The sequence below is a fragment of the Lissotriton helveticus genome, chromosome 5_1 (genome assembly GCF_964261635.1).
Source record: "Lissotriton helveticus chromosome 5_1, aLisHel1.1, whole genome shotgun sequence".
NCBI classification, from domain to species: Eukaryota; Metazoa; Chordata; class Amphibia; order Caudata; family Salamandridae; genus Lissotriton; species Lissotriton helveticus.
Window position 1 is genome coordinate 1,424,846,057 of NC_136065.1, and position 25,880 is coordinate 1,424,871,936.

The 25,880-nt window shown below is 46.0% G+C and overlaps 1 protein-coding gene across 4 annotated transcripts in view; it reads left to right on the top strand.

Annotated features, from left to right (window-relative positions):
• PHTF1 (putative homeodomain transcription factor 1) overlaps positions 1 to 25,880 on the top strand; it is a 490,213-nt gene that overhangs the window by 67,978 nt on the left and 396,355 nt on the right. For all 4 annotated transcript variants that reach the window (XM_078644430.1, XM_078644429.1, XM_078644431.1 and 1 more), the window contains exons 4-5: positions 10,107 to 10,163; positions 15,393 to 15,462. In XM_078644430.1, the coding sequence (XP_078500556.1) occupies positions 10,107 to 10,163; positions 15,393 to 15,462 (127 nt within the window). The remainder of the gene's footprint in view (positions 1 to 10,106; positions 10,164 to 15,392; positions 15,463 to 25,880) is intronic.

The following is a 25,880-nucleotide window of genomic DNA, read 5'->3' on the forward strand; positions in this document are numbered from 1 at the left end:
CTCTCTGGCATGCCACGGTGGGGAGTGTCAATAGTATAGGAAGCACTTGTGACAAGGCGTCGGAGTTTTAAGCTTTTAAACCCCCATCCAGTCACGACCCGGCAAAGCGATTAAGTGGATTAGGACGCCTATATGATGAATCTGAGCGTGACATGTCCCGCAATGCCCCAGCTCACCCTTTCACCCAGGGAAGAGGCCTAAGGGCGCCTCAGAGCCCAGGATCTGCAGAAATGGAGACCCCCCCCGCCCCCATGTTCCAATCCCAACAGTGTAGTAGACCTAGAGAAGTCTGTCTACCCAGCTGTGAATCACGGAACCCTAGAAAGATCCCAATGACACGCAAACGCTTGATCCTCTGCGCAGGAGCCCCATAGCGAACACTATGTGAAGGTGTGTGAGTGCAGGACTTGGACCAGGCCACCCGAGACTCCAAATGTTTACAGGCCTGCAGCGGCCCAGTCGCGATCACTCATAAAGTTTAGTTTACATTTGGCAGGTCCTTGCAATTCTTTAATCATAGTATAAATCACATGTGTACAACAAAAAGACACAGACATGCAGAGGAATACCCAGAGCGAAATCAAACACAATAAAGCTCAGAGATGTAGATGGTGCTTCTAAGGGCTACTCACTTGCTGTATTTAAGGTGACCTTGCACCCCACGCAGCTCACTGGTCCCTGGTATTTTCTTCCTGTCACTCCAGGGTTCTCCACACAGGATGATCCCAATAAGTCTTCTTCAGCCTCCACTCCCTGCTGAGCGTCACTGACGCCCTGCACAGTGGTCCCCTCCTCCACGTAGCTCCAAAACCACGATACTGCACCTGCGCAAGGCTATCTGCGCAGCTCGCCTCTCAGCGCTATCTGCTCAGCTCACCTCTTAGCGCTATGTGCGCAGCACCCCCTCAGTCCCCTGCTGCCTGTCCTCAGTGCCTTGCTGTCAGCGGCGACCCCTGGTCGCTGCCCCCCTGTCCCAGCAGCGATACCCGGCCCCCTGCATGAGCTGCACAGAGTACTGAGATTCACCCAGTGCGCTGTAGATGATGGGGCGAGAGGCAGTGCAAATAGCAAGGACAATTTAACTAAGCCCATTGTCACTGGATCAGTAGTCAAAACTAGTCAAAAAAATATCCAAGAGCATTTTTTTAGGGAAGGTCCACAAATTCAGACAGAAAACAAAGCTCCTTTCACCCACCTCCCATTTTTCACGTCAAAAAGTTGGTAAATACCTAAACGATTTCAGAATTAAAGCATCAAAGAAGCACTTTAGGGTAAACTGGTGCGGCAGCCTCTACTTTAACTATATATCTTAATTTATTCTACATTATAACAGCTACTATGAAACAAAACTCCTGTCTGAGCAGTACTGACAGCTCAGGTCCGGCCATTGATTTGCACGCGGGCTGCTGAGTGGAGAATGGGCAGTGCACCTTCTTGGCCGCGAGCCACCATGTCCATTATATATTCCGACACCACGGAACCTGCTGATCTCAAACTGTCACCACGGGCACAGCGTGATCCCGCTGGAAGAGAGATAGGCATTTACAGAGCAGCGCGTGCGGGACAGACTGATAGGCAGCAGTGAGGAGGGACTTGCGACAGAGAGGAGGGACTTGCGACAGACCGTATCAGTTCCCGAGCAGTTCATTCTTTCGAGGGATGCTGGTTCGCCCTGAGGTAAAAGACTTCAGTCCTATTGTACTGGACTGTTTGTTTAAGATATTTCATGGGGAAGCTGCAGAGTAAGCATTACAGCAGTGCATCTCCAAGTTTGAAATATGTTCTTAAGACGTTTGAGCACCTGCAATAAGGTGCAGACCTTTCTTTGCACTATAAACAAATTTTATTAATTGTTGATGAACGCAGCAGTGAATACAATAAAACGAGGATTGTCAAAGTAAATAGTTTTCGCTTTTGTGTTGTAACATATTTTTGCCATGCTCTACTAATACACACACAATTACAGCATACACAGCTGCAGTCCTTTCATTACACAGATAACAACAAGGTAGAGTACGGACACACAAAACACAGGTAGCAGCACATGTTTCACATATAGCGGTGACATGTAGCAGCAGTAAACATTCTGCTAAAAAAAAAAATTGCAACTCTCTCTTTTTTTTCCTCCCCTCTCTTCTCCTGTAACACATTATTGATAAGTTCCCATCTGGAATGATGTGTCCTCTTTTGAGACACTCATCTGGAATATTGCCCCCTGTTCTCAATACCTCACCTAGGGCTTTGTTACTACTCCCATAGAAACAAGCATTAAAACTGCAATAGGTCTCACCTTTGATTAAGTTAAAGCCATTTGCTTTGCTATACTATACCATTGGCAAAGCAAATGGCTTTAACTTAATCAAAGGTGAGACCTATTGCATTGTCAATGCTTGTTGTTACTTGCAGTTTATAAGTTAACATCCTAACATAGAACAGTGAGCTATTAAACTATACTGCCTACTAGTATGGTTGTCATGTGGCTTCTACATCTTGTAGTCCTTTGTCTTATGTAACATTTCCTATACAGTGATTTACACACACATAAATTATTGTCTCTGTGTAGTGTCTGTGATGTAAAGTGCTGTGACACCGTACACTGGTATGAGTGGCACTGTAAATCAAATTAAATGCATCTGAGAAAGAGTGTGGTTATGGAGACTTGAGGGGACTGTTAAAGGGTGGTAGTGAGGGAATCCGAGGCATAGGAGATCATTGGGGGCACCAACAAACATTGTTGCACAGTGCGCCACCAGCACTAAAGCCGGCCCTGCCATAGATGCCAGTCCGCCTCACCCATTGGTACCTCCCTTGGCCTGGTTTCAGTAGTAGTAGCTGCAACTCCCAAGGATTGGCAATGCAGGATTTGCAAGCACACCAAACTAAGTTTACAAACTTCACAGTCTCTCTGCTTCATGCACAAGCACTTTTAACATGTTACCTGCTCTGGAGCCCCTGGAATTATACAGCAATAGGGGACAAAATGAAGCTGCAGTGTTTACTAAATTATGCAACAAAAAAAAGGCTGCAGCATAATGCAATATATTTTCTTATACTTTCTTATACTTTATTATTTTTACACATGTTAAGTCTCTGCAAAGATTCTGCCTCATTAGTATCAGTATAACATACAAATGCAGCAGTGAGAAATGTGATAATCAACCTTTGCAAAGGGCTGTCCACTTTGCAGCAACTCAAGTCACGTTTTTTAGTAACTTTAGATCCGTTTGAGCGACAAAAATTATTAGTTAAAACTGTAAGATTATGCAGTGGATGATGTATTATGTGGCAAATATGGCAGAGCCATAATTATATAGAAAATATTTGCAAACTCGGATATTTTGCCATTCATGTTTAAACTGCTCTTGTGGAAGAAGGGAGGAGAAGTGCTAATGAGAGAAACTGCATGGCTTGGAGACAAATGGCTTGTGAATACACTTTTAAGCGTATTTGGTACATTGTGTGATTGGAAATATATCCCAGATATAACTCCTATTAAACCTATTAAACCAAGTTTATCCATTGGTTGAATTAAATAACACAATAAACTGTAACTGGTTGGTGAAATGACAAATACCAAAAATTGGGATGTTTGGCACGTTCTGGCCACACCTCTGACTCCGCCCACTAATCCAATCCTTGGGTTATCCCTGCCCTTTGGAGTCTCTCCCCACAGTTCCCCTACTTTTTCCCCCCCCACTACGACCACTGTTTATATGCATGGCCTATGTGTTTGCCTCTGCACTCATGTCTGGTTTGTGTGTCTGTTGCAAGTTTTAAATATGTGCATCCGTATGCACCTCTAATGCACCCGAGCCTGTGTTTCCACTGTTCCTGTATGCATGTTTTATGTCAGTGTATCTGTATACCTGTCTTGATTTTGTGCCTGTTTCAGGCGGGAGAAGGACATCAGATATTGTGCAGGCACTGCTAGCCATCCACGGTCCACGAGAGAAGTCAGGGTATGTAAACACGCCGTGCTGTCCTAGTTTTTAATAGTGAGATCAGTTTGTAAACAAAACAAAGGATGCATGTTAGTTTAGTCTTTCTTTTTGAGTGAGAGATAAAGGCCGACGATTTAATTAGGTCCGATTGACCCTTGCTTTGGGTACATTTACACAAATATTGTTTAAAGCAACAAGGTTCAATAGGGTGTCACATTTTCAGGTATCAGAATGCAGTTGATTTCCTTTTTCAGGTTATTCAGAAACACTCTGCAAGGCATTCTAGAAGATGCTATTATATCTACATAAGGAGTCTTCCAAAGGTTTTTGTGGAGGGATGGAAACCATACCTTGTTGACTTTCAGTATTTTTTAAATTATATAGATTGTACTTGCTGCATTCCTGCTTATATCTATAACAGGCAGCCGACACATAGGTCTTATTTAGTCTGTAAGCACTATTTTTCTTTAATGAGTTTCTCCTACTGCAGGAACTGCATGCTTTCGTGCAACATTCAGCATTCTGTGCGCTTTTACTTTCTAAGCAACCCAGGACAATGTTTGCCGCTTCTTTGAAATGAAATAGGTCTCGCATTTACAAGAGTTTGAGCTATTGGAATTGTAAATCACAATGCCTTTTATTAATTTGTTAATTATAAAAACAGATAAATAAAAAGCATTGGCATTTACAATGCCAATAGCTTAAACTCTCACAAATGCGAGACCTATTGCATTGCAAATGCTTGTTTCATAACAGTGAGTATTTGGCTGAATGATGATTTATTGTTGCTGCTGCATACATTTTCAGTTGTGAGCCTGTGTTCACTTTCCTATATCTGCACCAACTGAGGGTGCCCAGGACTGCTCGGACCACGCATACCCTGACAGTCCAGTGCAGAGGAGGAACTAGTCCAAGTTACTCGGAATCCATTTTATGTCAGGCCACGGTATAGCAGGAGTAAAAAGTCTTCTCTGAAAAGGGATTGACAGTGACATTCTGCTATAAAACCCTTTTCATCAGAGTAGATTAATTTTTAGGAAGTAACGAATTCAGACTGTTGGGTATGAGGAACAACACATTCAGGGCCATATGTAGGTAAATTGAGAATACCGAATCCTTAATACCGAATTTTACCGAATCGGTATTAAGGATTCGGTATACGCGATGTAGATAAAAAAATCGTTAAATATTACCGAATCGTTATGAATCGGTATTAAATACCGATTTCGGACAAATCGGTAAAAAATGAGAATGAAATACCGAATCGGTATTACAGAATCCATTACCGAATCGGAAATACCGAATCGGTAATTCAAACAATCGTAATTTGTTGAATCAGCCAATCCAGATACACCCAATTACCTCCCAAACAGGAAGTGGCCACACCCAGCCAGGTGCACAGGACCTGGAGCTCACAGTGAGGCAGGCAGGCAGGCAGGCAGGCAGGCAGACAGCCTTGTGAGCGGAGGAGCCAGCAGCAACACAGCCACACAGCCACAAGCAGGACTGCAAAACAACAACAAGCATTGCAATGGCAAGCCAGGACAGGGAGAAGGAGGGAGGTGACAGAAAGAGAAAACTCAAGTTTAGTGACAAGGAGCTGGAGGTCCTGATCCAGGATGTCAGTCAAGAGCACCACAAGCTCTTTGGAGCCCAGTCCCACCAAGTGCCAGAGTCACAGAAGAGGCAAATCTGGAGTGGCATCAGGGACAAAATCAATGCCATAGGTGTGACCCAGCGCACCATAGAGGACATCAGGAAGAGGTGGTACGACCTCAGGAAGACAGCCAAACTGAGGATGGCAGAGAGACTGAGGCAGGCTGGAAAAACAGGAGGAGGGAAAAACAGAGCCCCAGTACCAACACCACTTGAACAGATGGTTGAATCCACCATCCAGCAGGAGAGTGTAATTGGCGTGGGAGACGCCGACAGCTCCGCCAGAGCAGCTAGAAAACAAGGTAAGAAGCATGCCCAGCATGCTGTGCTACCCCCTCCCCACCCCCAATCCCCATAGTGGCAAAGGGGCTCCCACTCCACCCCATGTCTTACTGGATACCTGCAATGCATTATGGGTGATGTAGTCAGAGGGAACACATGAATAGGACAGTCAGGCTAGCAAACACAATAGCATGGTAAAGTAATAGGCAATGTCAGGACAACCACTGTGCTCTGTAGGCATGTTGTTTAATGAAATCACATGGCATACAGAGCAGTGAGTATATCTACATTTGTGTAATTACAGGCGAGTCATCTCGCAGTGCAGCAGAGAGCAGCCGAGCTAAGTCAGCCAGGCCGGAGGGGAGGCAAAATGAAGACGCCAGCAGGCCTGCAGGGACCACAAGCTCTGCGTCATCACGGCCATCTATTCCACCACCACAGCCATCACCACAGCACCAGGGAAGTCCACAATCCCCTCTCACACAGTCTCCACTGCGAAGATCACCAACACCCCCACCCCCACAGTCAGGCAGGAGGCTTGCCGTGGCCACCCTCCAGCAGATGGAGGAGTCAGATGAGGAGGGCAGAGGGGGCGAACAAAGTCCCATAGGGGAAAGATCCAACATGGAGAGGTGTAGTTCTGCATCCGAGGGTGCCCACATCTCATCCAGACGCCGCAGGGCAAGGCCGGACAGTCCAGAGGCAGCCGAGCTGGGTGACAGTGTGTTCGCAGGACTGGAAGGCAACATGCTGAAGGTCCAGCGCCTGCAATGGAAAGAACTGAAGTCAATACACAGGGAGGTGGCACACATGAACAAGCATATGCACAGGATGGAGAAGGGCATCAGTGCTATGGGGGAGAACATGAGTGCAGGAATGGAAAGAGTGGCTACTTCGGTGGACAACCTCTGCAGCCAGCTTGAGCAGGACCGTCTAGCCAGGCGCAGGGAGAGACAGAGGCTCCAGGCCTATACCAAGTCGGTGAACCGGCTCGCCACTTCAACATCACTGATGTGTCGCAGGTCCATCGCCATGCAGGAGGAGATGGCGCATTGCAGCGGGGATGGTGTCCTTGACCTCAGTGCTAGAGCAAATGCAGAATGCTAAGGCCGCCACAATGGAAGGGGGGGGGGACAGTGAGGAGGCCACCAGCCGTGGTAGCATCACGCCCTCACCCACCGAGTTCAGAAGGCGTAGTGAACGTAACGTGCCTTCACATGAACAGTCCGACACACCGGACAGTGTAGATAGGGAACGGTCACGGGCAGCACGTGGCCGCAAGAAGTAAGGACCAATGGCTGTTGCCAAGCATGAGATGGGTGATGTAACCCATGTCCAATTGGAGATTGCTCACATTACTGGGGGTGTGCCTAATAAACACCTTGAAATGTAACTGGAACTGGCTCTGTGTCGTTACTCACTCAGAAGTAGTTTGCCGTTATCTCTGCCCGTCTCTGTCTCCCATCATGTTCAATAGCAACACCTGCTGTGCTGGGCTCTGGCTGAGGGTTGTCCTCGTCCTCGTCATCTGAGTCAGTCAGTTCCACTGCTGTTCCTTTTTTGATGGCCAGATTGTGTAGCATTGCACATGTAGCAATAATCTTGCAACATTTGATGGGGCTGTAGAGACGTGCACCTCCAGTTTTGTGGAGGCAACGGAATCTGCTTTTGAGCAATCCAAACCTGCGCTCCACCACGTTGCGTGTGCTCCTATGTGCCACATTGTATCTCCTCTCCCTCGGGGTGGTTGGGTTGAGATAAGGTGTGAGTAGATACGGGCGGAGGGCATATGCGCTGTCACCTATGTACTGATGTAAGTGGCATTATGTTGTGTGATCAATAGCTTTAGCCAGGGTGTACATCAGAGTGTGTCACATTTACTTACCTAGTATGTATCCGTCTCCAAATTCACCTGCAAGCAAACGGGTATGGATGCCACTGTTCCGGAAGATGTACGCGTCGTGGCTACTCCCGGGGAATTTGGCCACGATGTCAGTAATTAAGAACTTGGCATCACATATCACCTGTACATTGATGGAGTGGGTGGATTTGCGGTTCCTGTAAATGTATTCACTAGCTGCAGGTGGGCAGATGGGTATATGGGTCCCATCTATGCAGCCGATGACGTGTGGAAAGTGTGCCATTTGGTAGAACTCCAGCTTGGTCCTCTGCAGCTCCGCCTGTGTACTGGGGAAGGAAATGTAGTGTTCCATTCTGTCCATCATGGCATCTAGGAAAGTGTTGAAAAAACGGGACAAACAGCTCTGTGACACTCCACCCACTGCAGCAATCACACCCTGGAAACTTCCTGATGCAAGGAGGTGCAGGCAGCAGAGAACCTGGACATGGGTGGGGACAGCGTGGGCCCTTGGTGTCTGATGCTCCAGATAGGGTTTTAGGTCCCGTATTAGCTCCAGGATGGTATCAGGGTGCAGTCTGTATCTTTCATGAATTTCTGCTTCTGTCAAGTGGAACAATGTGATGCGCAATCTGTACACCTGCTCCTCCCGTCTCCAGATCCTTACTCCTGCTGCTCTCAAGCGTAGCCGCCTTGCAATGAGGTAGAGTCCTGCCATTGTGTTCCCACTGATGCATTTTGGGCCTGTTTTTATGCACTCCACCTGATTACCACATGCTCCTGAAAAGTGGTAAATACCGATTCGTTATTACCGAATCCGGTCAATTTCGGTAATACCGAGGTTTGCTACATAGCATTTTTGGGGATTGTTCCGAATCGTTATTTCCGATTAGGTAATATTTGTTTCGGTAATTTTGATTCGGAAAATAACGAATCGGTAATTTATTACCGATTCGTTATTAACGAATCAATTCGGTATTACGTACATCTCACATGGCTAATTACCGGTCGGTAACAACGAAAACTGGCCTTTTTCGGTGTTACCGACCGGTATTCGACCACCTACATATGGCCCTCAGTCTTTTGGAGATGGTACAAAGAAAACCTTCCATATCTACCTTTAAAATGGAAATTGGCCTGTAACTTTCCCATTCATCGTTTTATATTTTGTTTTAGGATCACATATATGTTAGCCTTGGCCCGTGTCTTGGGTATAAACCCTTTTACCATAATATAGTTAGAGAGCTGCAGAAAGGGTTCCTTCAAATATTGATACAATATTTGATATAGCTTGGCGGATGACCATCTGTATGTTTTTACTGTAAATGACGGGGTTTCCTTTTTGAAAGGAATGAGCTGAGATCTTTGGACCGGCCAATGCTATGTTCTAGATGCCGGTGTAGACCAGCCTCACAAAGGTGCATCAGCTGTCAAAGATGATGAGGGGGTTTACATCACATAGGCGCCTGTTCAACAGTGGTACACCCTGGACATACTAAAGTTGCTTTATGGGGTTTGAATAAGGTTCCAACCAGATTAGCAGCAGTCCAGCAGATTAAGCGACACAGATTCAAGGTTGTTGTAGCTGCTTTCTCTAGGTTCTTGACTCCAGACACTAACAGTCTCATTAAGAGCAAGCCAGTAACTGTGGTTAGGTATTGTATCACAATTTGAAGGAAGAGAGCAACTGGAGTGATACTTATTCAGTAGTCTATCAAAAAGGCTGAGGACGACTGTTTTCATTAGGAGGGTTGGGTTTGCGTCCAGGTCACTGGAACACAATCATATAACAATTCCATTTCTTTGGGTCATGTTTTTACAGGGAAAAAAATGAAAGATTTGAGGTTGTTTGTGGTGTAGAGTTGAAAGGGTCTGTAATCGAGGGGTGTCCTGCTGCAAGGTGTTTGTTACATATCTGTATTTCAATCGAGATGAGAAACATTATGGGTAATGTATCTAGGGTGCCAGCCAATAGGCCATTGTTTTGGAGAAGTCACATCTGGATGGAGAGCAGATGGAGTTAGTCCTTTGTCTATTCAGGCACCACTGGAGAGATTTCCAACACGTACCTTTTATGATACAGAATAGCTGCCTCGGGGGTCAGGAATGAGCGCTCTAATAGAAACCCCCTAAAGCCCTAGTCCTAGTTAGTGTTTTGTATCAAACTCTGAAGCCATTGTGACCCCGTTACTTTTGTATATGTCAAGGCAATCTTTGCCACAGCATTCGAATGTCAATGAGTATATTTGTTTTGTATTCATGAAGTTTTTTATATGCTATAGTTGCAATAAAGTTTCTAAATTTAAATTGATTTTTCACCTTGTCAGTGTTGACACTGAAACTCGTTCATCCCGTGTGGTCTTTTTCAGATTGGAGCCTATGACCAGCAGATATGGGAAAAGTCAGTTGAGCAGACCGAGATTAAGGTGGGTTTTGGAAGGATTATTTTGTTAACTGCCAACTTTTCTTCATCACTGTGTGTCAGTTTTATATGAACTGCTTTACCACTGATACAAAAACCTGTACATCACAAGAGGAGGTAGCATCTTATTCAGTAATCTGCTCTCTGACAACTACACAGCTTAATCGGAATTCACCTCTGTATTACCAATCATAAGGCTCGGAATGCTGGCAATCACTGCTGTTCTGATGGATAATTCAAATCACAGACTCTTCACCTTAGACTATCACTCAGGCGCCAAACTGTATCCAGACATTTTTTGTTGCAACGCTCCTGAGTACTGCTATGTGGCAACGTGCGGCTCTGTGCTGATTCCATATGCCCTGAAAGTGCCGGGGAGGAGGCACCAATAAGTGTTACCCCTGTGTGCTGACATCAGTTCCTTTCTTTCAGCTCCTTCCAGCGTGGATCTGGAGCTCTGCTTCCGTCTGTTGTTTTCCGCCGCCTCCAAACTTTTCCACAGTGTTACGCAATGATGTCCCCACAGAAAACGACAAGATTCAAGCTGTGCCATAACTGCAGTAAGAAGATGTCTGTCATGGAGCTGGTCAGGGTTTGCCTTTGGTGCGAAATCTCAGGACCAGACGTGCAGTTGTTTGACAACCTCATGACCCGAATGCAATTCAAGGCCAGGAGGCAAAGTTTATCGCTGACCACTAGAAGAAGTTGCGGCCTTCATGTACTTCACACTCCAAGTCGCAAGCTTGGCCACAGGGATGCTCTAATGGTTGTTCCTGTATCTGCTCAAAGTCATCCGGTAATTCGATGTCCAAATCCAAACTTGAGCATAAAAAAGCAAAATGGGACTCAACCCCATCCAACCACTTTGACTTCAAAGATAAAGTGGAAAGGTGTCAAGATATCCATTGTATTCCATTGAGGTCAGCCTCCACAGAGCCGATCCCTCAATTGATCCCTACATGCCCCTACTTTCCCAGGCCATCATCAAGCCTGAAGCAGATGAAGACTTGCAGAGAGCTATGCTGCTAATTTGTGTGCACGTCTGGCTCCCTCTCGCACACCTTTGAGCCCCGGAGAACCTCTGGAGCCTTTAGTCCGGTTTCTGCCAACAGGTCCCTGCTCGGTGCAGTCTGTCTCCTCTGTACCCATTAATGGGCCCATGCTGACTCTGTTACAGATTTCCAACCTAGCCCTACTAGCCACGCTAGTTCCTTCCGCTCCTACACTGATGCCACCTGCATATGATCGGGTGCAGAGCCCTTGTCTGATTCCAAACCGCTGTTTGCGCAAGCTTGACTGATGTCATGCTATGAGGTTACAAAAGCACACCCAGTTGTCATGCACCCTCACTTAACCCTGGATCTCTACCATGTTGCAGTTATCGGCAGAGACTCCATTCTCTTTTAGCTCTGGTTCTGAACCTGTGCCAGAGCCCCAAGATATTAATGGCAGTGGGGAGGAGGATAGCTTGGTCCCCCCTCAATACATAAATGATGCCATATACCTTGATTTACTGAATGCCATTGGGCTTGATACTTCCCTTGAGACATAGCTTGATGTGCCTCATACCCTGTATATGAAAGAATATTCCTCATTTACTATGGTGTTTCGGAGGGCAGCCAAAGTACTAGAATTACAGCTGCCCTCTATTGAGACTAAGACAAATGTTTTGAGGAAAATCTTGCCTCCAGGGCCAGCAGCGTCTGAGCACTTGTTCCTATTTAATGAAGTTCTACCTGCTCAAAACCATGTTCTTGCCTGCCTGTGAACAGGCGATGGCAGATGTCATAGACGGTGTCTGAAGACCTGTATTTTCTCTCCAAGCACCCCACTCCAGTGAGCCTTAATGTACAGGCTTTGACCAATAACTCAAGCCCTAACTCATTTGCAGCCAACCCTCTGGTCAGAGAATCTAAAAGGATTGACACCTTTGGAAAATGAATCTTGCTGGCAGCCCTGGAGGATCTTAGGTCCACTCTGGCTTGTGCTATACATGATAACCAGGATGCGACCACCTATGTTATCCACCCTGGTCTTTATACCACTGATTGCATCCTCAGAGTGGACGGCACCACTGTTGCCTTAGTAGACATGTCTGGATGAGGTCCGTATACTTCTCAGTGATAAACAGGCTTTGCTAATGGACTTGCCCTTTGATGGGTCTCGCCTCTTCGGAGAGAAGGTGGACTCTGCTTCGGAATGCTCCAAGGATAGTAGAGCTACAGGACGCTCTTTGGGGCTGTTGACCGTTCCAGTCTTTTTCTGCAAAAGTTCTAGAAATGTAGGGGCTATTCCAAATGCTGGCATGAAGGCAGAAACATAATTTTAAGACAGATGCAGCAGGCTGCCCAGTTCTATCGGGGGCTCAGGCCTGGATCTGGTAGTCAACGTGTGAGTCAGCAGGGGCACCATTCTTCCAATTCCCCTTCCCCTGCTAAAAACGGACAGCAAATTGCTTTCGTTTTCATCAGCAGCACATGTCCAACCAGTGAATTCAAAACGTCCTCCTGGGTTGGCATTCCATCATATCTGACAGATGGGTTTGCAAATTGTTCAAACAGGCTATGCCCTACCTTTTGTTTGTTCCCTACCCAATATTCGCCCCAAGCCTGACTGATTTTCAGCATAACATTTGTTGATCCTGTTTGTTGCTTGCCAAGGGTGCCATAGAAAGGTTATCAGACTTGGAGAAATGCAGGGGTTGTTACTTTGGGTGTCCTTAAAAAGGACAGGGGCCTCAAGCCTATCTTGGACCTTCGACCCCTGAATGCCTTCTAGCAGAATGATGAATTCAAAATGCTCACATTGGCTGAGATCCTGTGTGCTCTGCATCCGGGATTCTGGGTGATATCCTTGTACTTGCAGGTTGAGTATTTTCATATATCTGTTTTGCAGTCCAAGATGTGTTTTCTTCTGTTCGTTGTGGGCCTGGAGCATTGTCAGTTTTACTGATCTCTCATTCAGTCTCACAAGTGGCCCTCAGGTGTTTACAAAAGTGATGGTAGGGGCGTCCGCCCATTTTCAGAGGGTAGACGTTTGTGTATTCCTGTACCTTGACGAATGGCTTCTGAAGGCAGGCTCGATACAGTCAGTCATGGACCACCTCTGGAGGAATGGAGACTTGTTAGCAGTGTTGTATTTCTGATTCTCAGAGACTTCTATTCATGGAGGTATTCTTGGGCATGGTGCAGCACTGAGTGCAGGACATTGTAGCTGTGATCCCAATGCCTCAAGTTTGATCCTGTGTCCAAATGAGACTTCTGACCCTCTTAACTGTGCATCCTCCTTGTAAGGTGGAACCTGATATCCCAGTGTGCCTTGCATCAAGGCTTCCTTTGTAAGACCAACCAGGTCTTGATCGCAGTCAAGGCCAACCAGGTCTTAAGTGCTCAAGTTCTGCGATTTTGGCTGACCAATTGCACTTTGTCCTGAGGCAGGCTACACTCCCTTCCCCACTCATAATTAACAGTGATGGACGCATTGGTGGGGTGGCGAGGGATTCCCTGGAGGAGGTGAAGAGCAGAGCATTTTGGTCTCAATTCCATATGAGCTTACCTGAGCTACAGGCTATATGTCTGGCTTTGAAGGCCTTTCTTGCCAATCATCAAGAGGAGGCTGCCGCAGGTACTCGAAAAACAATACAACTGCCATATTGTACTTCAACAAGCAGGGCATAGAGGTGTTTTGTTCCAGGTGACTTTGCACCTCTGGAGATAGTGAGTGGGCCTGCAAGATTCTTTCTAGATGCAGCCACCTGGCAGGGTTCCTGCATGCCATAGAGGATGAACTGAGCAGATGTCTGGTAGATCACATTTGGCATCTTCATCCCAGGGTGATGCAGGGCATCTTTCGCATATCCTGGCTAGATCTTTTCACCTCGATCTAGACCGTAAAGTTTCAGCAATTTTACACATTGGAGTTTCTGCAAAAACATTTGTTAGGAGACGCATTCTAGCTTGAATGAACCATTGGACTGCCGTAGGACCTACTGCCACTACCTCTCTTAAAATGAGTTCTGAAGAAGATCAAGGTCTGGCCAGGAGAGTGTAGTGATCTTCTGAGCAAGAGCATCTGTCCTCTGATCAGGCTGCTAGTTTGGAAGGACGCCCCGTCTCATCAGCAGGGTTCAGTCCTCCATCTGCATTTGCGCAACTTACAACTCCATGCATGGAGACTAAGTGGTGACAGTTATTGGCTTTCAATCTGCAAACCGAAGTAGAAGATGTCATCCTCGTCTCAAGTCTCTCCTTTATGAAATCCACCTAGGCTAGATACTGGAACAAGTTGTGCCCGGGACACAGATTGCTTGGTGGTCTTGTCTTTAGCTCAGCAAGGCCTTGCAATGTGCACTGTAAAAGATTATTTGATGGCCCATTTGGCCATCTTTGATGAGATTTGTTAAAGGTTTGATTCATTGTTCATCCATCATTTTCACATTGAAAATATGAGAGTCCTTATTCACTAACTCGCCTAATCATTCATGATTTATTTTTATTCTTGGATTTCCATATCAACTAAGTAATTTCTGTATCCATGACCAAAGAATTTACCTTGCCATAGATAGTAATCCTTGGGCTGTTCTTAATTATGGAATAATCATGCCTCGCATTACCGTCTGTACGACCTCTATTTGTGAATGGATTTTATAGCATCACCAGTTGCTTCTGCATACAAAGTGGAAGCCTCTCCACTTGTAGAAATGCCCACTCCACCAGTCGAAAGCCAACTTCAGCAGCTTTTCAGAAACCAGTCCATTTCACATTACAGTAGCAAATACCACCCTAATATTCTGTGGCCAGTAATCAGTTCTCAGTAGTTATTAGGGAGGAGGCTGGTGTACAAGAAATGGAAAAGTTGCCTTCTTTTGGCAAGCATTGCATTTGTAGTTCATAGTCTTACAGGCTCCTTTCTGTTGCTAACACACACCTGTCGTCCCCAGTTTAGTGACCATCTTCTTATACGAGACATGAGGCACGTTTGCAACATCGGAGGATGGGGTCGGCTTTGCCTAAGATAAGTGTACTGTGCAACTCCTGGCTGCACCATTTATATTATACTGATAATGCACACATCTGGTACAGGGCAGCACAATGCCTCAAATACTTCGAATAGAGCGGAACCAATAGACTAACAATATTGGATATACTTTTTGGTATCCTTAACTCTTCCAGTCTATGAAAGTGCAGTGAGTACATTGTTAAAAAGTAATATGTTTTCCCATTTTTAATTCTAGAGCTTCACAAACAAACCGAAAAAGATGGGTCACATAGAGCCAGACCTGATTGACGTGGATTTGGTGAGAGGTAGGTGCAACATTGAGTAACTTTATCTTCACGTTACATCCTATGCCCATCATGCTTGACAATTTGTATTAGTGATCTATCTGGTAGCATGCTTCATGACCTTAATAGGGTACCCTTACTTAGGTACCATAGTGTACAAATGAAAGCTGACACCTTCTCTTGGTTGATGGAATGTATTTCACAAAAAATGCCTGGTGGTTTAAGTGCCAAATTACACGTCATCCATTTGTCGATTATTCTTCCGTTTATTGTAGCAAATCCCAGCATTCCCATGCTTTGTGACAAGGAGAAAACTAGACATGTAGTACGCAAAGGTGAATGTAGGAACGCATCGGATGGATAGGAAAGGAAGGGCAGTATTTTCCCATTAGCCTATTTCCATACAGTTGCCATTTTAAAGCAACTATCTTTTGTGACGCGAAGCTCTGATCATGTGAATAGTGACCCACAATGGACAGCCTTTACTGCACAATACTGCTGCCTGCTCATAACTGGCAGTGTTTTTTATTCTAATATGCTTCAGTTTACCTAGTTGCTTGTAATGTATTTTATTGTTTATGCATATTTGAGGATATTTATATAGAATGCACTCCACTTGACAACCATACTTAGGGCCAGATTTAGAATTCGACAGACTGAGGACGGAACTCCATCCGTCAGGGTGACGGAGGTAATATCCCGCATTCATTCACACATACTACGGTTCATCAAATTTACAGGGGACCACCGGCCCAGAGGTCGTATCTGTACATTGAAAGAAACCACCTTCACAGCAGTTCCTTTCAGTGCACAAAGAGGATGGTGAATGGTAGTTGTCTGTTTTGATGGCCGTTACCCATACTTTAAACCTTTTGTTTCCCAGAAATTAATTCACAGCTAAAGACGACCACACTTCAAGTTTTCTCCCAGGGTGTTGGTGGGCATTTTTCGGTTATTTGCTGCCCCGATATTTCATAGCGGTGCCGTCGGGGGAAAAAAGAGATGACACCGTCCACTCTAAATAGGACGGAGCATTGTAAAGTCCTTCCTCCAATGGCCCCTACTCCTTGGGTCCATTGGACGAAGGTTCTGTTGATGGAGCCACTAGGTGCTCCGTTGACAAATCTTAACATCCGCCTATCTCTAAGTGAGGCTGGCTCTCATTTGTCCTCTGGGATTCTGATAGAAGGTGACAGGGAGCTGAGTTTAGTAATAGAATAAGATGATCCTTAATAGAGCAAGATAAATATATATTCGTTTCTGTTAACTGAAAAATTATTTCCAAGTATTAATTTTAATGAAATGAAAAGACCATTTGTTAAGCGCGATAGCTACCCTCAGGCGCCCCACGCTACAGACAACGCGTGCAAATGAACAGTTGGAGATTATTCGGGTTTTTTTAAAAAGCATGGTTTTTAAATGTTTACGGAAGGAGAGTAAGTTGGACTCTGATCGCAGATGTAGGGGAAGGGAGTTCCAAAGTTTGGCCGAGTTATAGGAGAACGAACGGCCCCCACATCTGGCTCTCCTAATCCTGGGCACAGTGGCGAGGAGAGAGGATGCTGACCTAAGCTGTCTTCGTGTGGTAGGGAGTGAACAATGATTGATTGATGACAGCGCCTGTTTTCCAAAAGGCTCGGTGGACGATACACAGGGCCTTAAATTCAATTCTTTCTCTAACTGGGAGCCAGTGGAGGCTCCTTAGTCTGGGTTTAACTGGGAGTCAGTGGGGGATCTGGAGGAGTGTTCGGGCTGCAAAGTTTTGGATGATCTGGAGCTTGTGCAGGGTGGTTTGGGGGCCCCTAGGTAAAGGACATTCCCAAAATCAAGGCGAGATAAGATGAGACCCTGGACCATGATCTGTTTTGCTTGGAAAGGCAGTAAGGGGAGAATTTTCCGTAGAAGCCTAAGTAGACCGAAGCAAGTGGCTGAAAGTTTAGCTGCTTGACAATTAAAGTAAAGGGACTTGTCCAGCCAGATGCCCAGGCTCTTGATTGTGTCCTTTGGTGTGGGAGCAGGGCTAAGGCAGGTAGGCCACAATGCGTCGATGGTGGGCTTGGGGAGTTACCTAAGAGCATCAGCTCAGTTTAATCCTAGATGGGGAGCATAATAATAAGGATGTGTTGGTGATATAGGTTAAGTATACCTCTTCCGGATACATATGAGAAATTGAAGACCTGTCCCACTGGGTTAAATTGTGTACATGTGTTGTTTTTTTTTTCTTATAACAAAGTTTTGCAAACCAATGATGAAAATACTTGTTCACTGAAAAAATCTGACATAATCCCTACCAATGTTTGTGGTTTAAGGTCATACATCTGCAGGGATTAAACGTATTTCATCCTTCAGGGAGCACTGCCCTGCCAAACTTGTGGTTTCACTACTCTATTTAGGTTCTAGAGAAGCGCAGTGTTTTCTACTCCATCTGTATAAAACTCGAATTTGACCCATCGTCCTTGATGGAAATTGGACCAATGCAGTTTGATGGCGTTTTATTTTCTGAGAACTCTTTGACACAACCTGCTCTATTTCCCGGTCTGCTTTGCTGCCCATAGACCACTAGTTTTGCAAATGTGACCCTCCTTTACTCTCTCTCCGTGCCTTACTTTTTTTCAATGAACATTTCTGTAATTGGCTTCTCTTTCGAATTCTGTCCGCTAATGACTGATCCTTGAAGTGATAACAGGCTGGGTGTGCAAACGATCCACCAGCTGCTGCCTGTACCCTGGGAGTAATTCGGGCTCCTAATGCCTCCCCCTCTTTGCTCTGTCACCAAATAAAATAGATTAGATGCAATGGGTGAAAGTGTGCTGATCAAAAGAGATCCACTAATTTGGTGGCATCGCTAGCGCCCACATAAGATTAAGCATGCAGAACTGCTAACCTCAGTCACACTCATGAGGCGTGGACGAAGGCCGGAACACCGGACATGGCTGCTGAGAAGTTGCAAACCAGGGAAACTGACGGGGAGATACAGTCAACCTGGGGGCCTGTGCAAGCAGTGCCTCAGGAGGCATAGGAGCGAGTGGGCTGCCATAAACGTGGGGTCCTGTCTACAGGGGCGTAGCTTGGTCACTAAGATTGGGAAGGCTGAGCTTCAGATTTTCCAACAATCCTGCTAGCATATCATGTTAAAATACACTATACGACAAGCAGGGCGCATGAGAGGGGCTAAAGGGGCAGTGGAAATGGAGATACGGATTGGTAGAGGGTATTAACTTGTTGACCGTGGTGCGAATTCTGCTGCGGTGCGGACATTCTAATCAGTGGGCTCGGTTCAGACGGCCCACGGCCGTCCTCCCTACACGCCCACCATCACGTGGGATGGCCGCAGCACCGAAGGGGTTAAGTGAGAGAAAGCACAATATTTTGTCAAATAAACAACATTTTTAAGCCTTTCAAAATGGAGAGAGAGAGTGTGTATGCTTTTTGTGTCTGTGTGTGTGTGAAAAGATTCCTGGTGAAATCCAATAGACATCTCACTATACACGACTGAAAGCACCTGTACCGTACTATTTAACAGAAATTACATTTATTAGGGGCCTGTAACAACCCTCATGAAGCTACGCCCCTGCCTTTCCATGCCCTCGCTGCCATGTTGATGGGGCAGCTGCGTGGGATGCAGGCGTTACTTTTCGCGCGCCGAACAAGGTTGTAAAAGGGCCATTTTCTACAAGCGGATTGTCTGCGGCCAATGGGTGCAAGCCTGAGGGAGGAGGGCCTGATCATGGCTAAGAAACTCCATCCCGTGAAGTGAGGAACGGGGAGCAGAGGGTCCATGGCTTACATGCAAGTGCTGTGCACATGGAGGCAATAAAAGCAGTACTAAACCAACCCAAGAAGCTGTGCAAAAGGGTAGGCCACAGAGCCTGAGTGAAAAGGGCAGGAAGCAAAGTTGTAAAGTGGGTCTCCATTTTCCCTACTGACGTGCCAAATCGGCTAGCATGCAAATTATGCAATATTGAGGCTAAGAACTGACACAGTCACAAGTGCTAACAGTAGCAGACAGCTAAATAGGAGGAGGTGGCGGGCCTCCTTTGAAAAGTGTGGACACCACACAGGCCAATACACACGTGCAAACAAACCCTTGATGGTGAAAACATATGGCAAACAGCCAAAACTTCCCTTTGAAACAAGGGCAGCAAATCCATGCAAAAGGAAATCTAAATGGAGCAATCAAGATGAACAGGGGTCTACCTGGCGAACAGCACCGCAGTCCAGGTGGAGAACGAGGACCTACTTGAAGCAGCTCTTGCTAGGAATGAACATCAGGCTGATTGCGCTAGACTCCAAAATTGATGTGTTATCCAAGAATGGATCTTTTGAAAGGGAGAGTGGGTAAACATACAGGCTTGATAAGGCACAGCAAAGAGTGTTTGTCTCGAAAGACAAATTGTGGACACATGACGGAAATATCACGTAATTGAGAAAGACCGTGGGGTTGGCAGTTGTGTAAAGTGGCCTAGGGGTGGACTGTCTTATGTTGAATCACCACACAACACAGAGCGACGATCCAAAGGTTTATTCTGGCTTGAACCCCATGCACCAGCTGCGCTAACATCGACCGACCACCAGCAAAATACCAATAATCTGCTTTTAAAACCACCTTGAACTCTAACTATTTAGAAAAAAGGTCCACCAAAACAAAAATGAGTTCAGACACACCATTCACATGTTGTACCGTCCCAAAGACATCAACCTCTACTCTCTCCCATGGCATGCGTGGAACTTCTATGGGCTGTTAAGGTGGCTTATTCGTAACTAAAGACTTGTTGGAATTGGTACACTTGACACAATCCCTCACCAGTCTTTCAATATCTTTATCCACTCCCGGCCACCAGTAAGATTGTTTGACTCTACTCTTAGTTTTCACTATTCCCAGGTGTCCCTCATGGCAAAAACTATTCACTTTTCCCTGAAAACTTTCTGCAGAATTAGGGCCTCATTATGATTGCGGATAATCCGCATACTCCGGGCCGGCGGAAGCCACCGCCGGCCCGGAGTATGCGGATTATCCGGCGCAGTGAAATAGAAGACCCACCGCCAGATTAGGATGGCGGTGGGAGTGTGGTTGGACCAGCGGCGGATGGCAGGTCCGTCCGCCGCTGATCCGCGGGGTGGGGAGGGCTATTTGGTGACGGTGTCTGCAAGACACCGTCAGCCAAATTAGGAATTGCACGGACACATGCTTTTCCGCGGCGGCTTTTCCGCCGTGGAAAAGCATGTGTACTTTGGCTTTTGGGGGCCCTTTGCGGGCCCCCAGGGTGTCGGGGGGTGGGGGGTGCACATGGGGGGTACCTATGGTACCCCCCAACATTTACATGCACAAAGCGGCAGGCACCGCGCGGTGCCTGCCGCTTTGTGCATGTAAATGTAATACATGCAATTTTGACATTGCGGTGGGTGCTGCTTGAAGCAGCACCAGCCGCAATGTTATTCATACAGGATGTGACCGCCAGGGTGGCGGTCACATCGTAATTTGCATGGAGAGACCGCTGCTGCCCCTGCGGACGGTCCCTCCAACTCTGGGGTGGCGGAAGGACGCAGGTCCGTCCACCATCCTAATCTGCCCCTAAGTCTGGTCTCTCAACAAAAACTCTTCCTCCACATACAAGTCACTTCTTACTTCCCAAAATGGAATAAATTCCTTTCCTAACTGGTTCTTCTCTGGCCAACCTTCTTTGATGTGCTCCATTATTGTGGATAACATGTTATCCTGAGCAAAAGAACTGGACCACTCCTGCCTTATGTACTGTAATTCCTCTGTAAACACCATAACCTCCAAGCATTCATACCAATCTGTTATGAATACCAAGATTGTGGTTCCTTGATTTCTGGATGTATCTTTATTGTCAGGAGAAACACAGAACGATCCCTACCAGACGCAGCTGGTCAAACTGTCACTGCCTACTGCATGATGACCTCACAGGTACAATGCAGGTGCATCATAAGTAAAGTGACACAGGCTAGCATAATACAAGCTAGTACAATATAACATATCTCCCCATCTTACACTAAAAGAAAACCCATTTAAAAGAAAAGAACAAAAGTAGGAAAATAAAAAATAAAAAAAATTAAACAGACACTAAGTAGTCTTTAAGATACTGAGGAGCTCTCCTTTCCCCAACCTGTCTCAAAACACGAGAAGATACAACTACACGAGAAGATACAACTAACTCATCTCCTCTCCTTCCGTCATCACTTTGTCTCACCACCCGATCAAAAACATCCCCCCTTTGTCTCGCAGTGCCACTATTTCCACAAAATTCTTCATCATCCATCATCATCCAAGGTGACACACCCATCTTTTCACATTCTCCCTCCATATCAAACTTACACCTTCCATTCTTTCTTTGGTAAAGAGCAACTCGCCTAAAATTCCAGGTCTGTCCATTCATCAATCTCACCCAATTCCCACCAACAGCTTTTACTTTGAACGGGCCTATCCTCGTCGCCAAAAATGTTATGAATAACAAGATTGTGGTTCCTTGATTTCTGGATGTATCTTTATTGTCAGGAGAAACACAGAACGATCCCTACCAGACGCCGCTGGTCAAACTGTCACTGCCTACTGCATGATGACCTCACAGGTAGAATGCAGGTACATCATAAGTAAAGTGACACAGGCTAGCATAATACAAGCTAGTACAATATAACACAATCCTTCCTTGTCTCTGCACCAATGGGTAAAGTCGTCCTGCTTAAAAAATCTGCTATCCTGTTTCATTCGGCACAAAACATATTACACCTAATAAACAAAATCTAACAACTGAATTGACAACCTGGTAATTTTAAGAGAAGCATTGCTCAAGTCCTGTGAAGTGAGGACCTTAGTAGGAGGTTTGTGGTCTCTCCTCACTACCACCTTGGTGCCCCGTGCAAACTGCCTAAAATACTTTACTCCCAACACACAAGCCAATGTCTCCTTTCAATGACGGAGTATTTTTCCTCCATTAGGGTCAAAGCCCAATGGAGTAAAGTCCACATTTGTAAAGCGCACAATCACCCGTAAGGGTCTCTAGGCGCTGGGGGCCGTCGGGAAGATTAAGCGAGCTATTGCCCAGAGTCACATGGTGCTGGGCTAACCTGCCGCCGGAGCCGGGGATCGAACCGTGGTCCCCAGATTCCAGCGTCAGTCGCCCTGGCCGCGGCGCCACACCTCTTCCACTAGGAAACCATGCACTCCATACCATCCTCCTGTAACTGAGAGAAAACTGCCCCTAACCCCTTTAACAATAGCATCAGTGGTGATAAAGTTTCTGCAATTAGGATCAAACCCTTAGACCGCTGGGGCAGAGCAAATGTCCTCTTTAATGCTTTCAAAGGTACTCTGAAAAACAACTGTCCACAACAATGTACATCCCTTTTTGAACAGCTGCCTGACATGGAATGTTTTCCCTGAAAAGTTCTGTACAAATTTGGAGTAGAATTCCTCTAATCCTAAAAATGAGCATACTTCATCTTTAGTCTGAGAAAGGAGGGCTTTTCTTATGGCATCAACCAATTCAGTCTTAGGTCTAATACCACACGCACTAATCTCATGCCAAATATCTGCACTTGGTTTCCTCAGTAGTTAAACTAAGCTGTTCCAATGTTCTCAAAACTCCATTCAGTTCCAGGCTTTGCTCTATCTAATCTCTTGTGAGAAAACAATGTAGACGGACCCACTAGAAAACAAAATATCTCGACTCACAGGTGCTAAAAGTTCACTACCTCTGGTGAAAATATGCTCTGCATCTTTAAGGCTATCTCTCTGGACACGGCATTCCAAAAAATGCATCGGTGTAAATCAGGGTCACCCCTTGACCCGGTCCCCGCCCAGGTTTTCACCTCCCTGGCGCCAGCTATCATTGTACCTCTAACCACAATCTGGAATGCCTCCCTTCTCTCCGGTCATTTCCCTCTAGCATGGAAACAGGCTACACTGATCCTCATTTAAAAAAAGCCGGAGGCGGATCCCTCAGTGTATAGTAACTATCGTCCCATATCCCTTCTCCCCAAATCAGCAAAAATACTGGAAAAAATCGTGCAAGAACAGCTGGCCGACCATTTGGAGACCAGTAATCTCCTCCATGATTCACAGTCCGGATTTAGGTCTGGATATAGTACGGAGACAGCACTACTGGAGGTCACAGAGACAATTAGGGAAAGCGTGGACAGAGGCGAGGTAGCCATGCTGGTGCTCCTCGATCTGTCCGCGGCTTTCAACACCATCTCCCATTCCATACTGCTGGACAGACTCCACAATGTAGGGATACGCGACACACCTTTAGCCTGGATAAAATCATTCCTAACTGATAGAACACAACAGGTATGGTGTCAACCCTACTTCTCCAAAGATAAAAAGCCCCTTAGTTGCCGAGTCCCTCAGGGGTCGGCTCTCAGCCCCCTATTTTTTAATGTTACCTTTGGCTAAGTAATAGAGGCTCACGGAGTCAGAGTGGTCTCATATGCTGATGATACACAGCTAATTTTTTCTTTTAGTAGAGACCACTCTGACAATGGACTCCAGAATTTCAAAGTTTGCTTGTCCAACATCGTATCTTGCATGACTCATAACACCTTGAAGCTTAACACCGACAAGACTGAGGTGCTGTTCTTCAATCAAATATCTCCTCTGCCGCCATCTATGTGGTGGCCGTCCGAGCTGAACCCTCCCCCTTCCCCGGTGAAAGTAGCTCAAAACCTGGGTTTTCAAATTGACAATGAGCTATCGCATAAAACCCAGATTCATAAATTGACCTCCGCCTGCTTTGGCAAGTTGCATATGATAAAAAAGATTTCCCCCTACCTGCCCATAGACTCCTTGAAGACCGTAGTGCACGCCCTCAGTACCTCCCATTTGGACTACTCTAATAGCCTATATGCGGGTACCCTAGCATATCTCCTACAACTGTTGCAGATTGTTTAGAATGCTGCGGCCAGGCTGATTTGCAAGGTTCCCTATCGCCATTCTATCTCCCCTCATTTAAACAACCTGCACTGGCTCCCGATATCCTCCCACATCCAGTTTAAGGCCTTGGTTCTTACTTTCAGGGCATTGAGTGGGAAGAGTCCAGGGTATCTCAGACGTAGGCTGAAGCTAGTCCACTCAGCTCGCGCTCTTAAATCCAACCATCTCCGTCTTCTGCTCCCCCCGCTTCCGTCGAGCTAGAAAAGGAGGTAGAGTGTTTGCAGTGGTCACGTCAAAACTATGGAACTCCCTTCCGCTAAGTCTTCGATTGATTGAATAAGAATCCCAGTTTAGAGGCAAACTGAAGACATGGCTATTCTCCAGCTACTAACTTTTAGGTTCTATGCTGCTGCTGTCCACAGCGCCGGGACACCCCCGCTGGGGGTAGCCGCGCGCTTAATGAATGTCATAAATAAAAAATAAAATAAAATAGCAGTGCCTGGGAACCATTAGATTTTCTTAAAAGACCCCTCACACACCAACCTAGTTGGTGTCATGCTTCAACATTGGGGTCCAAACCGGGCAGCCGAATGCCACGGGGTGTGCTACAACGCCTGACTACACCGGAGCAGGTGTGGTGTGATAGTGTGAAGTGCATGGTGCAAGTTAAAATTACCTCTGAAAATCCTTGCCCAATGTAGTTTATTGTTGGCGGCCCAGGATACTGTTAAAAATGTCAAGGGCAACTATTGGAGAGGATTACTCCAAGTTGTCAAAACGGTCTACATGTGTCAGCCCCCAGGAACAGATAAAAGGGCTTTCTTCAGGACCAGGTGAATAAGTGAGTGGCAAAAATTACGCATGTGACAGTGAATTTCAACACACTCGCTAAGGTGTGTTGTGGTGCTGGTGGTGTCGTTCTACCTACGAACCCACTTAAAAACCCTGTGTGGAGAAAAAAAGACAAGTCAAGACACACAAGGAAACAATGCAACATAAAATGCAATCTTTTTTAGCAGTGATTACTGCCACTATGTGTGTCTCAGGTAAGTGGGCATAATCGTGAGTCGATCTGTAGGTCAAAGCCGGGTGGAAATGCATGCAGTTCCAGCACATTGTGCTCATACTGCATGCAGCAACTCTAAGGCAGTGACTCTGTCGCAGCATGCTGAGTCACTACAACACACTGTATTGCGGAGAAAGACTATTGTGAAGCATGTTGGCTTAATGTTGTGAACAGAGGGGTTGGAATAAGCCCAGTGAGTACCCTAGGTACATTTTAGCATAGGTACTGGTGTGACAGGTAATTCGGTGTGTCAAGGCACATGATGCTGATGTGGGCGCTAGTAACTGGCATAATGCATAAACAATGCGGCCACAACAGGGAAATATTAAAATTAGATTGCGTGCAAAGAAACATCAAAAGTTAAAAAACAACATAGTTACACTAGATTAGTGTTGTAAGCGGCAATATTTCAGAGCCCGCGAGGGGTAGCCATCTGTAGTCACTCACTACATGTGGATAAAGAGGGGAAACTGAATGAAA